Here is a 13,534-nt window from a genome sequence, read left to right as displayed (position 1 = left end):
TTTTTTTGCGGTACACGGGCCTCTCACTGTTGTGGCCTCTCCCATTGTGGAGCACAGGCTCCGGACGCACAGGCTCAGCGGCCATGGCTTATGGGCCCAGCCACTCCACAGCATGTGGGATCTTCCCAGACCAGGGCACGAACCCGTGTCCCCTGCATCGGCAGGCGGACTCTCAACCACTGCGCCACCAGGGAAGCCCTTCCTTGTTGATTTTAATATTTTTTCTTTGTCTTTAATTTTTGTCAATTACTATGTGTCTTGGTGTGTTACTCCTTGGTTTTATCCTGCCTGGGACTCTCTGCACTTCCTGGACTTGGATGACTGTTTCCTTTCCCATGTTAGGGATATTTTCAGCTGTTATCTCTTCGAATATTTTCTCAGGTCCTTTCTCTCTCTTCTCCTTCTGGGACCTCTATAAGGTGAATGTTGGTGCATTTAATGTTGTCCCAGAGGTCTCTTAGATTGTCCTCATTTCTTTTCATTCTTTTTTCTTTATTCTGTCCCACAGTAATGATTTCCACCATTCTGTATTCCAGCTCACTTACCATTCTTCTGCCTCATTTACTCTGCTATTGATTCCTTCTAGTGTATTTTTCATTTCAGTTATTGTATTGTTCATCTGTTTGTTTGTTCTTTAGATCTTCTAGCTCTTTGTTAAACATTTCCTGTATCTTCTCAGTCTGTGCCTCCATTCTTTTTCTGAGATTTTGTGTCATCTTTACTATTATTACTCTGAATTCTTTTTTTCATGTAGATTGTGTATCTCCACTTCACTTAGTTGTTCTCCTGGGTTTTTATCTTGTTCCTTCGTCTGGGACATATTCCTCTGCCATCTCATTTTGTCTAAATTTCTATGTTTGTGGTCTCGTTTCCACAGGCTGCAGGATCATAGTTCTTCTTGCTTCTGATGTCTGCCCCCCAGTAGGTGAGGTTGGTCCTGCTGCTTGTGCAGGCTTCCTGGTGGGAAGGACTGTTGCCTGCCCTCTGGTGGGTGGAGCTGGGTTTTGTCCCTCTCTTGGGCAGGGCCATGTCAAGTGTTGTATTTAGAGGCAGCTGTAAGCTCAGTACAACTTTAGGAAGCCTGTCTGCTGATGGGTGGGGCTGGATTCCCACCCTGCCGGTTGTTTGGCCAGAAGCATCCCACAGTGGAGTCTGCAGGCTGCGGGGTGGCCCCAGGTCTCATTGCCAAAATGGAGAGCTCACACTGATCAGTATTCTGAGCCCTCCACAGCCAGTGTCCTTGCCCCCACAGTGAGCCATAGCCAACTCCTGCCTCCCCATGAGACCCTCCAAAACCCTCAGGTAGGTCTAGCCCAGGCTCCTATGGAGTCACTGCTTTGTGCTGGGTCCCAGTGCATGTGAAGTCTTGTGTGCATCCTCCAATAGTGGAGTCTTTGTTTCCCCCAGTCCTGTGGAGCTCCTGCACTCAAGCCCTACTGGCCTTCAAAGTCAAATGCTCTGGGGGTTCCTCCTTCTGATGCCAGACCCTCAGGATGGGGAGCCTAACATGGGGCTCAGAACTCACACTCCTGTGGGGGAACCTCTGTGATATAATTATTTTCCAGTTTGTGTGTCACCCACCGGCAGGTATGGAATTTGATTATATCGCAAACGCTCCCCTCCTACTGTCTCTTTGTGGCTTCTTCTTTGTCTTTGGATGTAAAATATCTTTTTTTGATAGGTTCCAGTCTTTTTTGTCGATGGATGTTCAACAGTTAGTTGTGATTTTGGTGTTTTTGTGAGAGGAGGTGAGCACAAGTCCTTCTACTCTACCATCTTGTCCAGAATCCTGATTTGCTAATATTTTACTTGGGATTTTGGTATATCTAGTACTGAGTGAGTTAGGTCTGTAATCATCTATTTTGTGCTCTCTTTGGCAGGTTTCCGTGTCCAGGTTATACAGCTTCATTATAAAATTTGGGACATCTCTGCTGTATGCTGTAGGAATTATCTGTTCCTGAAATGTACAAAAGAATTTCCCTATGAAACTAATCAGGGTTCTTTGGGGGTTAGTAGCGCCTTTTTAAAAACAGCTTTATGAACTTTCTTTGTAAAGGAACCGGTGGGTGACATAGGTGTGCCGAGACACTGTGAATTGAAGAAAAAAAAAAAAAAACCTGAATAGGTTACCAGAGTAATTCAAGGTAAACTACAAATAAAGGATAATTGAGACAGCAGAGAAAAAGAAAAAGAAACAGCTTTATAGAGGTATAATTTATATACCAAAAAACTGCACATATTTAATCTATACAATTTGATGAATTTGTACATGTATACGCCTAGGATACCACCACCACAATCAAGGTAACAGACATACCCATCACCTCCACTTTGTTTTTCTTTTTTGTTCGTTTTTGTGGTGAGAACACTTAACATGAGATCTACTCTCTTAATAGATAATTACGTGCACAACATAATATTGCTGATTATAGGCCCTATATTGTATAACAGATCTCTAGAACTTATTCACTGCATAACTGAAAAGTAGTGCTTTAAAATGTTTTAAATGCTCTCTTCTTGATTCCATGTCAATACTTTAAAGTTTCCTTTTAAGTGATTCATTTCATTGAGCGCTTCATGTTTATTACCTATAATTGAACAAAGTACTTCCATATTTTTTAATCTCCTCTGTGTTCTTTATATTTTTCACTAAACAAACTTGCCAGAAATTTGGCTACTTTATTCATTTTCACGAACATCCAGGTCTCAGATTTACCAGTTCCACTCTTTTTTGGCAAATTGATTCATTCCTTTCTGCTTCTATCTCTATTGATTCTTCCCTCACCTTCTTTAAGTTTACTATGTGGTTGCTTGGCAGGCCTACATAAATAAATGGGGATCTAGCAGGAGCCCAAGGTTATTCACTCCCAGGTCCTGGCCTCCCACATTCTAGAACCCGGGCTGCTCTACCTCCTTCTCCAACTCCCCACTAGTCCAGTGTTCCTAGGTCCCCCGTCTCTATCTCTGTACTTTTGAATCATAGCCTCTTGAAAAAACTCTGCTGTCTCTTCAACTTGAACCCCATTCCTCTCTTTACCAAATTCTGGGTATAGGAAGTTTTCCTAGATAAATTACTATTTCTTCCTTCTTTGAACCAAGGGGAATCAGAGAAGAGAGATCCACTTCTGTGTTCTAAGCAGTCCTCCAGATACGCCTTAGCTAGAGCCCCTTTTACTTCATCGATCCCAAGTGGCCTGACCCGTGACAAGGACCTTCTCCCACACCCTGGGACTCTCCCCCAGAACTGCAAACAAAGAGAAACCAAGGAAATGACTCAGATTTTATTATTGTTTGGTCTGTGTGTGGTTAGTCATGGGTGCCTCTGAGCTCATGTTATGGAAGCAGCTCTGGCCACTCTGAAGGTGGGTTTGTGCCCTTTGCCAGCTATCCATTTGGCTTTGTCCTTGGCCCCCTACTTTGCCCCATAGGTCAACCAGAGGAAAGACTTGAAACTCAGGCTAAGTTGATCAGATTATTACCAGCCTCCTGGGTTTTGACAGGACCTGCAGCATCTGTTTCTCACAATAAGGTAATAGAATTTTTCTTTTGTCCTCAGCCTACCCAAGCACAGATCACTAGAAATCTTCACGTTCTAGGATCAACATTATCACTTCCTTCTATATATGCGTCAATTTGTTCCACCTCTAGTCCCAAGAAAAATCTCTCTCGTAACATACTGGGTCACTTTCTTTTCTTTTTTTTTTTAAGTTATTTTTTTTTAATATTTATTTAGGCTGTGCTGGGTCTTCATTGAGGCACGCGGGATTTGCGTCGTGGCATGCGGGATCTTTCAGTTGCAGCATGCGGACTCAGTTGCGGCATGTGGACTTCTTAGTTGCAGCATGCAAACTCTTAGTTGCAGCATGCATGCAGGATCTAGTTCCCCGACCAGGGATCGAACCCAGACCCCCTGCATTGGGAGCGCAGAGTTTTACCCACAGGACCACCAGGAAAGTTGCCCTGGGTCACCTTCTTTTGCTCTCCTATTGATGAGACAATAGGAGTGTCCAGATAACTCTGGGAAAATGTAGTTGCTGGCTTCAAGGCAAAGAATGCATCTCCCAACTTTCCAAAAGGTGTATGATGTGGTTTTTGTTATCGTTGTTGTTTAGTTTACTATCCAGGTGCCTTTACAGAAGCTCTCATAAACCCTTTTTTTTTTTTTTGGCGGTACGCGGGCCTCTCACTGCCGTGGCCTCTCCCGTTGCGGAGCACAGGCTCCGGACGCGCAGGCCCAGCGGCCGTGGCTCACGGGCCCAGCCGCTCCGCGGCACGTGGGATCCTCCCGGACCGGGGCACGAACCTGCGTCCCCTGCATCGGCAGGCAGACTCCCAACCACTGCGCCACCAGGGAAGCCCTCATAAACCCTTTTTGGAAGTATGTAGAGAAACATGCATGAATAAGTAAGAGCCCCCAATTCCACTGAAAATGATAATTATTTTATTTCCTGGGCCCAGAGCAAGGGGTAGGAGGGAAGATCCTCCAGACAGTCCTCACTGCTTCCTGCCCTACAGACAGCCCATGTAGGAAAGGCCAGAGGGTAGAGGGTACTGATGCTCATCTGATGAGTGGGCCTGGTCACATCCCCAGCCCTGAAATTGACTGCCGGGACCCATGGGTGGGTCAGGAGCCAAGGAGGGCACACTTGCCTCTCACGCCTGTTCCGGGGATGAGAAGTGGAAAAATAAAAATGACCCACTGGAAAACCAATGGTCTTCCCTAGAGCAGTAATTAGGAGCCCTGCCAGTCAGTGCCCATAAGTACTTTGTGAAGCACTTCCTTGCAAGAAATTAAGCCCCTGTCCAGTGGCTTTCCGATAAGAGAAATAATATATCTGAATTTTATTCATTCAGAAGTAAGTTTTGGCAGTTGTTGCTCTTTACGTGTAGCAGCTGAACAGCCGTAAATATTTGGATTGTCTCTCTGATCATATTTAGAATAATGATGAACGCCATGAATTACAGCGTACAAAGCCTGACATGTTTATTGTCAGCAATCCATTTTATAGCCCTTTCTTTTAGGGCTTGCAAGCTTGTTACAAAGAGAACTCCAGAGTTGTCTCTCGGCTCAGCCCTCTGGGCAGGGTCTCAGAGTTGGACCACAGGCCTGAGGCAGGTGAAGGCCTTTTCTCACCAGCACTAATTCTCACCCACAGTGCCACCCGTCATCCGTGTCTATCCAGAGACCCAGGCACAGGAACCCGGAGTGGCAGCTAGCCTGAGATGTCACGCAGAGGGCATTCCTATGCCCAGAATCACTTGGCTAAAAAATGGCATGGATGTCTCAACCCAGATGTCGAAACAGCTTTCCCTTTTAGGTAAGAGCTCCGCTCGGTGTCTCTGTGCCATTTTTCCCATCAAGTTCAAGCTGACGCTCTCCCCAGGAATGGAAATGAGAGGAGTGATTTGTTTCTAAGTCAGACGTTCGGGGAGCAAACAGATATCTCCCCGTTTCCCTGCTCTCTGGACTCACACAGATCTTTGGGAGCACAATGATGAGACGCTGTCAATCAGGTCCCAGGTCACCTGCAGTTCATTTCTGCTGTTCCAGCCCTTCCTGGGCATATATCAGGGTACTGGCTGCCCTCAGCCCTGCTGAGGGGCTGTGCTTTTAACCGCAACACTCTCAATAGAAGGGAGAAGGGAGGAAGGATGGAGGTCCCAGCTGAACAGGCCGCCCTGAGCACTGTCCCTCCTACAGCCAATGGGAGCGAACTCCACATCGGCAGTGTTCGGTATGAAGACACAGGGGCGTATACCTGCATTGCCAAAAATGAAGTGGGCGTGGACGAAGATATTTCCTCCCTCTTCATCGAAGACTCGGCTAGAAAGACCCGTGAGTCCACGCATGCCTTTGAGCTCCTCACTGAGCTGGTTGGGGGATGTTGGGTGGCAAGGGCCACAGCCACCAATCATGAGCCCCTGGAGACAGGGGTAAACCTCATATCCTTCTGTGCTCAAAGCTGGGGACAGAGGGTGGCCAGAGGTGGGTAGACCTTCCCTGTAAGCCTAGACAACTCTGGAGGCATAGACAGGGAAACTCTCTGGACAGCAGACAGAACCCAGGACCACAAGGAAGCTCGTATATCATATCCCCAGTTCTGCCTCCTACTTGCTCTGTCCCTCATCCACAAGAGTGTTCATGCTAACCGCGCACCAGCTGCTGCTGCCCATCCACGGCCCAGGAACTGGCCTGTCTCACACACCTGTCTTTACTCCAGGGATTGTTGCCCACCAGGGGCGCTAAGCAGGCTCTCCCTCGTAGCTACTGCTCCCCAAGAGACCCTGCAAGGTTGATTTCATGGATATGGGTGTTGGACATGGTCTCTTTCCCTTGATCAAAGGCTCTAAGCTGAGTCTTTATCATCAAGGGAGAAAATCAGAAGTATTGCAGATGGTCTTCCTAGGGAGGATCCTAGCAGAAAACCAGCCTGCTCCTGGAAGTAGTCCAGGAGGTCTGGGAGAGACGTTGCTTGCTCTTTATCATCCACAGAAGAGGAGCGTCCCATTAGCTTCTGTGATCCTGGAACCTGATTCATTAGGAACCAAAAGGGTCCTGAGCCCTGGAAGCATTTGTCCACGTCCAGCGTCCCCCCTCAGTATTGCTGGGGCCATGAGTGGTGCAGGTTCTAAACATGATGGACTAGATACCAGTATGTTTATGAACTGAATCACTACAAGGAAGGTTCTGAAGTTGCTTTCTTCTTTTTTTTCCTTCCCTCCATCACATTCCTGCTTTCACCGTTCTCTGATGCTGCAGTTGCAAACATTCTATGGCGAGAAGAAGGTACCAAGCTTTCTTATTCTGTGTCGTGCCTGTGATCACGTGTGCTCATGGTTCCATAACAGGCCATCTTTCCATAAGCCAACAGCTTTTCCAGACATCAAGCAGTCCCCACAGGTGGGGTCCACGGGCCAAATCGGATGGGAGCGGGGGGTCCATGTCAAAATCAAGTGGCCCAGTTGAGGCAGATTTAAACTTATTAGTGTCTTTAACGGACATTAGACGATTAGAATTTTTAAAACGAAAGTTTCCATTTAAAGCAATTTTGAAACCTCCACTGAAGCCAGCTTCTTGGCAGGGGTCCTGGTCAGAGCTGGGCCTTAAACTTTTTTCCAGTAACTGATACCGGTGTTGGGGTTTAGTGTATACTTTGAGGAAATGCCAAATAAAAAAGCTACCATGATTTCTGTAAATGTATGTTTACATGTATATTTCTAAATGAATGGGTTTTTAAATTTTGTATCTAACAATCTGTGGCTATTAGGTTGGGCCATACAAAATTGCCATTTTTGTATATCAAAAATGGTCTGATAACACGGCTCCAAAAATAGCGGGCACATGTGGGCGCTGGGTTAAAGAGCCCGAGTCACTCTGTGGGGTGTACGTGCATTCGTGGACCCCAACCCTACCTATGAACCCCTACACCAGAGAGTCCAAATCCCCTGAGGTAACTTATTTTCCAGCTAGGTGGACAGAGGGACGGTATGAGAAGCAGCAGAAAGCACCATGCAATTTCGGGGCTAAGCACTAAATTTCCTCCTTTAAAACCCGTCATATTTCCTCATGTTTTTTCCTTAAGAACTTCCATGTTACCTACAGTCTAGCATATGCACACATACACGCACTCAGAGTAATTTCCTGAATGTCAGGCACAAATGCTCACACAGAAAGTCTGGGAACAAAACAAAGGCAGAGGCCAGAAAATGAGGGATTGCTGCCAATGGGCTTGAGGAATCCTCAGGAGGAAAGTCAGAGCGACAGTTGCTAATCATGGACAGTGGTCCCTTGACGCCACCTGAACTTAGTCCCTAGGCCACAGTGCACACAGAGAGCTTTGGCTCTGTGTCTTTAAAAGGTGTTTTCTAAGGGGTGTTTCCAAATTTCAAAAGTGGAGACCTGCAGAGAATGCAGGAGGCCCTGGAAAGTGTTAAATGCAGCTCTGGAGGCCCAAAGGCCAACTTAAGACCCACAGCTGCCTCGGGGCTTTAGGCTGGCTGGTGCTGCACTAATATTGGACAACCCAGCAGCGAACAAACTCCATCACGCCTGGACAGCTAGCTGCTCACACCCCTCCCTGCTCAAACTCCAGGCCTGGAGGTAGGGAAATACAGAAGCAAAAGCAAAGAAGCCAGCAGGGCCCCAGGGCGCTGTCAGCTCTCAATAGGAACAGTGAAATGATGGGTGCGCAGAAGCAGGGAAAGCTCCTGTGTGCCCCCTTGGTCAAGCTAATCACGAGCAGAACCTTCCAGGGGCTGGCTCGTGAGGCCAGCTCTCTGGAAGTCAGTTATTTGTGGAGCAAGGCCTTGTTGAGCCTCACGTCGCACTGTCGACTGTGACAAGGCCCGGTGCTCAGCCTGCAGTGTAACCACAGCTGCAAAGCCCACGTGGGCTCTACTGAGCTTTCCGTCTCATGTGGGTTCTTCCAGCTACTGATTTTCCAAAAACCTTGGGAGGCTATTGCGGGGTCTGTGGTCTTACAGGGACTTTGACCCCCTCTGGCCCCTACAGGTTTGAGTGAGAGAAGCGTGCCCAGGTGAGAGTGTACAGAAGAGAAAGTCCTCCTGGAGACAGGATAGACTGGGGTCAGAGCGAATGTGTGCTACCTAGTCCACTCCAAACAGTGGGCGGCCGTGTAGGAGGCGCTGGCCTGATTCATCTGGCTCTCAGGACAGGCTGCCCAGCACCCCAGGATTCCCACTGGGACTTATGCAGTGCTCCTAGATGCTCCCAGTTTCTGACAGGCTGGCGTCTAGCTGTCTTTAGTGGCAGGAGCCCTCCTGCCCGGAGCCCCTCTCAGCACAGAACCAGAGGCAGGTGAGGCTGTGTCACATAGTCAGGGACCTCTGTCCACACTGGGAACCACAGGCTCTGGTGAAAATGACCTGCAGAGCCCCTGAAAGCAAGTGGAACGGTGATTCCTATTTGCCTGTTTCATTGTTTTCTAACTCACTAAAAACTTACCCAGCTAGTCAGTTAAGTCAGTACACTGGTTTTCTCAGCATGACTGGAAAGAGAGAATTTTCCACATCGCTAATTCTCTTAGAATTCATAGCAATCTTTTCAATGTTTTACCTTCAGATGAAATGAAGGGAAGGAGGGAGGGGAGGGGAGAAAGAGGCAGAACTCTAGACCTTACCCACCCTTGTGCCATGTGGACCTTTTATGGAGAGCAGGGTGAAGGGACAGAGCCCAGGGCTGGGGCTCGGGGTCTAACCCCCGCTTGGGCACAAAGGCACATGGCCTCAACCAAGCCCCTCCCCATCTTGGACCTCAGGTTCTTTGTCTTTAAAATAAGGAGGCTGAACTAACTTGTCCCCAAGGCCCCTTCTCTGCTGGTCTAAGGAGATTTCTCCCCAGACGGTCCTGGGCTGGGATGGGGGTACAGGCAGGTGGCCGAACCAGGCTGTGGGCTCCGTCGCCTGGCCTGGGGCTGCTGTAGGGAAACTGGTAGGGCAGATGTTGGAGCAAACTGTCTTGAAGGAAGGGCCTCGGGCACAGACAGGCCCGGTTTGAACAAAGGAATACCAGCCACAGCTTGCTCAGGCCCTCACATCCCGGTTAGCGGCACTGTACGTAAATGTGTTTAAAAAAAAGAAAAGCCTTTGCTTCTTGGCATCACCTGATCCATTCTGATTTGACTGGTTGACAAGGACCACGGGAGACTTTGCCTTTTGGAACAGAAAAGGTCAAGTGTATGTCAAAGCCAAGGCTATCACTTATTTGAAAACTTGGGCTGGTGGCCAGCCCTGGATGACCTGGCACAGGTACGCGTGTCTGGGAGGACAGCCTGGGGATTGCAGAGCCCTCGGTGTACATATTGATTCGCAGCCCTCGGGCACTCGCTCCCCACACACCGCCTGCTCGTCTCTCTTCACCCCACCTCGACCAGGCCTTGCACTCTGTGCCTGTATCAGACGCAGCCAAACTGTAGGTTTCATCTGTGCCTGATGTGATGTGTGACCCTGCCTGGGGACCAGCTGCTAGGAGGGGCCTAAGTAGGGCTGTGCTTGCTCCTCGCAGGCCTCAGTGTGGGAAACATGTTCTACATCTTCTCCGACGATGGCATAATCATCCTGCACCCAGTGGACTGTGAGATCCAGAGGCACCTCAAACCCACAGAGAAGATCTTCATGAGCTACGTAAGTGTCTGTGCCTGGGGGCACATCCACCTCACACACAGCATCCTGAGAGGCAGCCTTTCACCATGTGTGCCACTTGATTTCTTAAATTCCATTTGCTACATGTGATGTGACTCCAGATGTGGTTCGAGGCTAAGGAAGGAGCACATGAGGCTTAAACTCTCACTCCTTCCTCCAGCGGCCACTTCCATGCACTGAGCCTGAGGGGAGGCCCAGGGCGGACAGATGGGTTCCTGGCCTCTGCGAGTTCACAGTCAAATGACGGAAACAGAAGTGTGAACAGACAGCTGCCAAACAAGTGCTGCTAGAAGGATGTGTAGGGTGCACTGGAGCATCGAGGAGAGAGGCCTCTCCAGACCTTGGGGGACAAAGTCAGAGAAGGCTCCTGGGGCAGGTGATGCCTGGACTCAGCTGTGAAGAACAGGTGGGAATTGGTGATGGGTTTCGAGAGGAAATGTCATGAATATGGAGCACAGAGGCATAGAACATCAGGTCACATTCAGGGAACCGCAAATATTCTCTATGCCTGGAATGACGAATGGATGTGGGAAGGGCCTCAGATTTACGATGACAGTAGGTAAGGGTCAAAGCTGAGGAGTTCTCATGGGAAGCACTGAAGAACTTCAAGTGAAGGATGGCCAGGATCAGGGTGCTTTGGGACCTGTGCAGGGCCTCACAGCGGGTAATGATCAGAAGGGTTGCACTAGAAACACAGAAGGGGGTGAAGAGGCTGTTGTGATCACCCAGGTGAGGGCGGTGACCTGGGTTAAGCCAGTGGTGGTGGGAATGGGAAGCACTGAGTAGATTTTAGAGCTTGGAGGCCCTCAGTGGCCTCCAGGGAACGGGGGAGAGAGCTTGAAATGTGTGAATGGCCCACGCATCAGAGCTGCCGTGAACAAATAAGAGGCCAGGTAAAAAGTGGCAACGTGACATGCAGTGGGCAGAGGCAAAAGAGATGATTGTGGGTAGCAGGTCCAGAAAAACCCTTCCAACCCTCAAGACCCAGCTGTCAGGAGGCGTCCTCCAGAGCTGTGCTTCCCCACCCCACGGCTCCGTCCCTCCCACTGGTATCCCACATGGTGTTGTGTTGGGGGTGTCTGACCTCTTCTACTAATCCCTAGCGACTTGGAGGTGGAAGTATGGCATTAATCCAAGAGTCATCTAAAAGCCCCCACGTGCCCTCCCCTTGAAGACGGACAGTGGATAAACTGGGACACAGTCACGGGCTTGGAGCTAATGGAGCAAGTGGGCCTGGCCCAGACAAGTTCCTGAAACGAGTGTGTTGCCTTGCTGTCCTGGCCGGTGGTGCGCCTCAGAGTGTCGCATTTCTCACATTTGCAACTTGGGAGCAGCTGTTTTCCAGGCTATTTCCTTTGAATGAATCATGTTTTAAAGTATGACCTCTGATAAGTTTTCCCTCCACGTGATAGCCACAAAACCATTGAGAAAGAGTGGTCCTAGTTAATTTCCAGCAGTTAGGTTTGAATAATTGTAACCCACCACATCGGCACTAATTTCTCATATATTTGCGATAACCTAACCTGTAGCTTGTAGGGGACATCTCTCAAATGCTAACCAGGGCTCAGTTTTCCGAAGAAACTAGTACAAGACACAGTAAGAGAGGTCTTGTAGGCATTTCAGGCAACACAAGACCTCCGTGAGCTATGGAACAGTCCCAAATAACATTGTCCTCATCTAAAAAATGTCTAGAATGTCACAGGAGGGTTACAATGAGCTGACCCTCTTTCTAAAGTGCTGAGTGAGTAGGAGGTTGGCATCTCATCTCCGGCCCCTCTGCTGGATGAGATGTCCACTTTGCCCAGCAGGAAGTGGCAGGATTAATAGGTAAGGGCACAGGCTTTAGAACAGGATCTGCACAGGTGGGTTCAGGTCCCACCTCTGTCACTCAGCAGTCTAAGTGGCTTTAGAAAAGTGACTTAACCCCTCTAAGCCTCCGTTTTCTCACAGGCATATTGGGGTTATTGTGAGGATTAAGTGTGATGACAGAGAGTGGCAAGTGTAAAAGGAGAAAGACCTGTTTCAAAGCTATTGCAGCCATTTAGGAAAGAAACAGGGCTGGAGATGGAAAGTAGAAGAACTCCGAGATTTAGGAGGCAATCTCTGTGGTCCTCGATGACTAATTCACAGTGACTTGTGTGGGAGAAGGAAGAATCAAAGATGGTGTTCCTGCTTTGGACTTGGCTGACCAGATGGTGATGAGGACCCAGAGGAGGAGCAGGGATGGAGCGAGGACCGGTTCAGATGTGGATGGTTGTGTATGAGGTGACTGTAGGGGAACCACATGGGAACTGGGGAAGGTGGTTCTGAGCTAAAGACACAGATCTGGGAGCCATCAGCATGAGGGTACTGACGAAAGCCCGGATGGGAGACCCGATCGCCAAGGGTGCACGTGAGTGATTTGAGTCGGGCGCCTAGCACAGAACCCTGGGAGGCATCAGCAGTTAAGGGGCAGATGTACCGAGAGGAACCACAAAGGTTGAGACAGCGTTGGACAAGAGTCATGAGGAGAAACATGAGAATGTGTATCATGGAAGACTAAGGGAAAAGAAGGTCCCCCTTTCTCTCATTTATTCATTCAACAAATATATTTTAGGCACCAATTCTGTGTGAGGCGCTTTACTAGGTGCTAAGAGTATGGCAGTGAGCCCAACAAACAGTGTGCTCTCAAGGTGCTTACTATCTGGTGAAAAAAAGAAAGACTAAACATAGGTAGACAAACAAACGCAGAAGGTCAAGTGGTAGATGAGAAACGCAGCAAGGTGAGGCAGTGAGGATGCCGGGGCGCTAAGCTAGGTGAGACCAGAGAGGGTGTCTCAAGAAGACGACATGTAAGCTGACACCCAAAGGACATGAGGAAATAAACCAGATAGACATCTGACGAACAGCCAGCTACACAGGCCCTGGTGCAGGAGGGCGGCGTGAGCGCAGAAGAGCAAGCATGCCGTGTGCACAGAATGGATGGGAAAAGGAGAAAAAAGGCAGAGATGGGCAGAGGAGCCAGAGTGTTCAGGGCCTAGTTGGCTTCAGGGAAGACTTGGACCCTGTTCTGAGCAAGAAAGAATGTTACTGTGGTGGAGGGAGTTGAGCTGACTTGTATTTCACAGTGATCCCTGTGGTTTCTGTGTCAAGAACAACTAGCAGAAGGCCAGGGTGGAATCAAGGAGCACAGTCTGAATGCTGTAGCGGTTACTCAACGGACAGATGTGGCTTGAGCCAAGGTGACAGAGGTGGCAGTGATCGGAAAGTTTAATTCTGAATATATTCTTGAAGGTAAAACTGAAATGATTTTTGATGCATTGGATGAAGGCTGAGGGCATGGGGAGAGAAAGCAGTCAAAAATGACCTGAAAGGTTTGGTCTAAGGAATTAAA

General features: G+C 48.7%; 1 protein-coding gene across 4 annotated transcripts in view; it reads left to right on the top strand.

The window, feature by feature from the left end:
- Positions 1–13,534, top strand: part of FSTL4 (follistatin like 4) — a 432,333-nt gene that overhangs the window by 395,097 nt on the left and 23,702 nt on the right. For 3 of the 4 annotated variants that reach the window (XM_024744976.1, XM_024744973.1, XM_024744974.1), the window contains exons 9-12: positions 5,157–5,318; positions 5,702–5,836; positions 6,761–6,787; positions 10,025–10,143. In XM_024744976.1, the coding sequence (XP_024600744.1) occupies positions 5,157–5,318; positions 5,702–5,836; positions 6,761–6,787; positions 10,025–10,143 (443 nt within the window). The remainder of the gene's footprint in view (positions 1–5,156; positions 5,319–5,701; positions 5,837–6,760; positions 6,788–10,024; positions 10,144–13,534) is intronic. The other variant, XM_024744975.1, reaches the window with a different exon arrangement.

The sequence above is a fragment of the Neophocaena asiaeorientalis genome, unplaced genomic scaffold, assembly GCF_003031525.2.
Source record: "Neophocaena asiaeorientalis asiaeorientalis breed wild unplaced genomic scaffold, Neophocaena_asiaeorientalis_V1.1 scaffold235, whole genome shotgun sequence".
NCBI lineage: Eukaryota > Metazoa > Chordata > Mammalia > Artiodactyla > Phocoenidae > Neophocaena > Neophocaena asiaeorientalis.
Note: the sequence above shows the minus strand (reverse complement) of the source record. Positions and strands in the feature narration are given on the sequence as shown.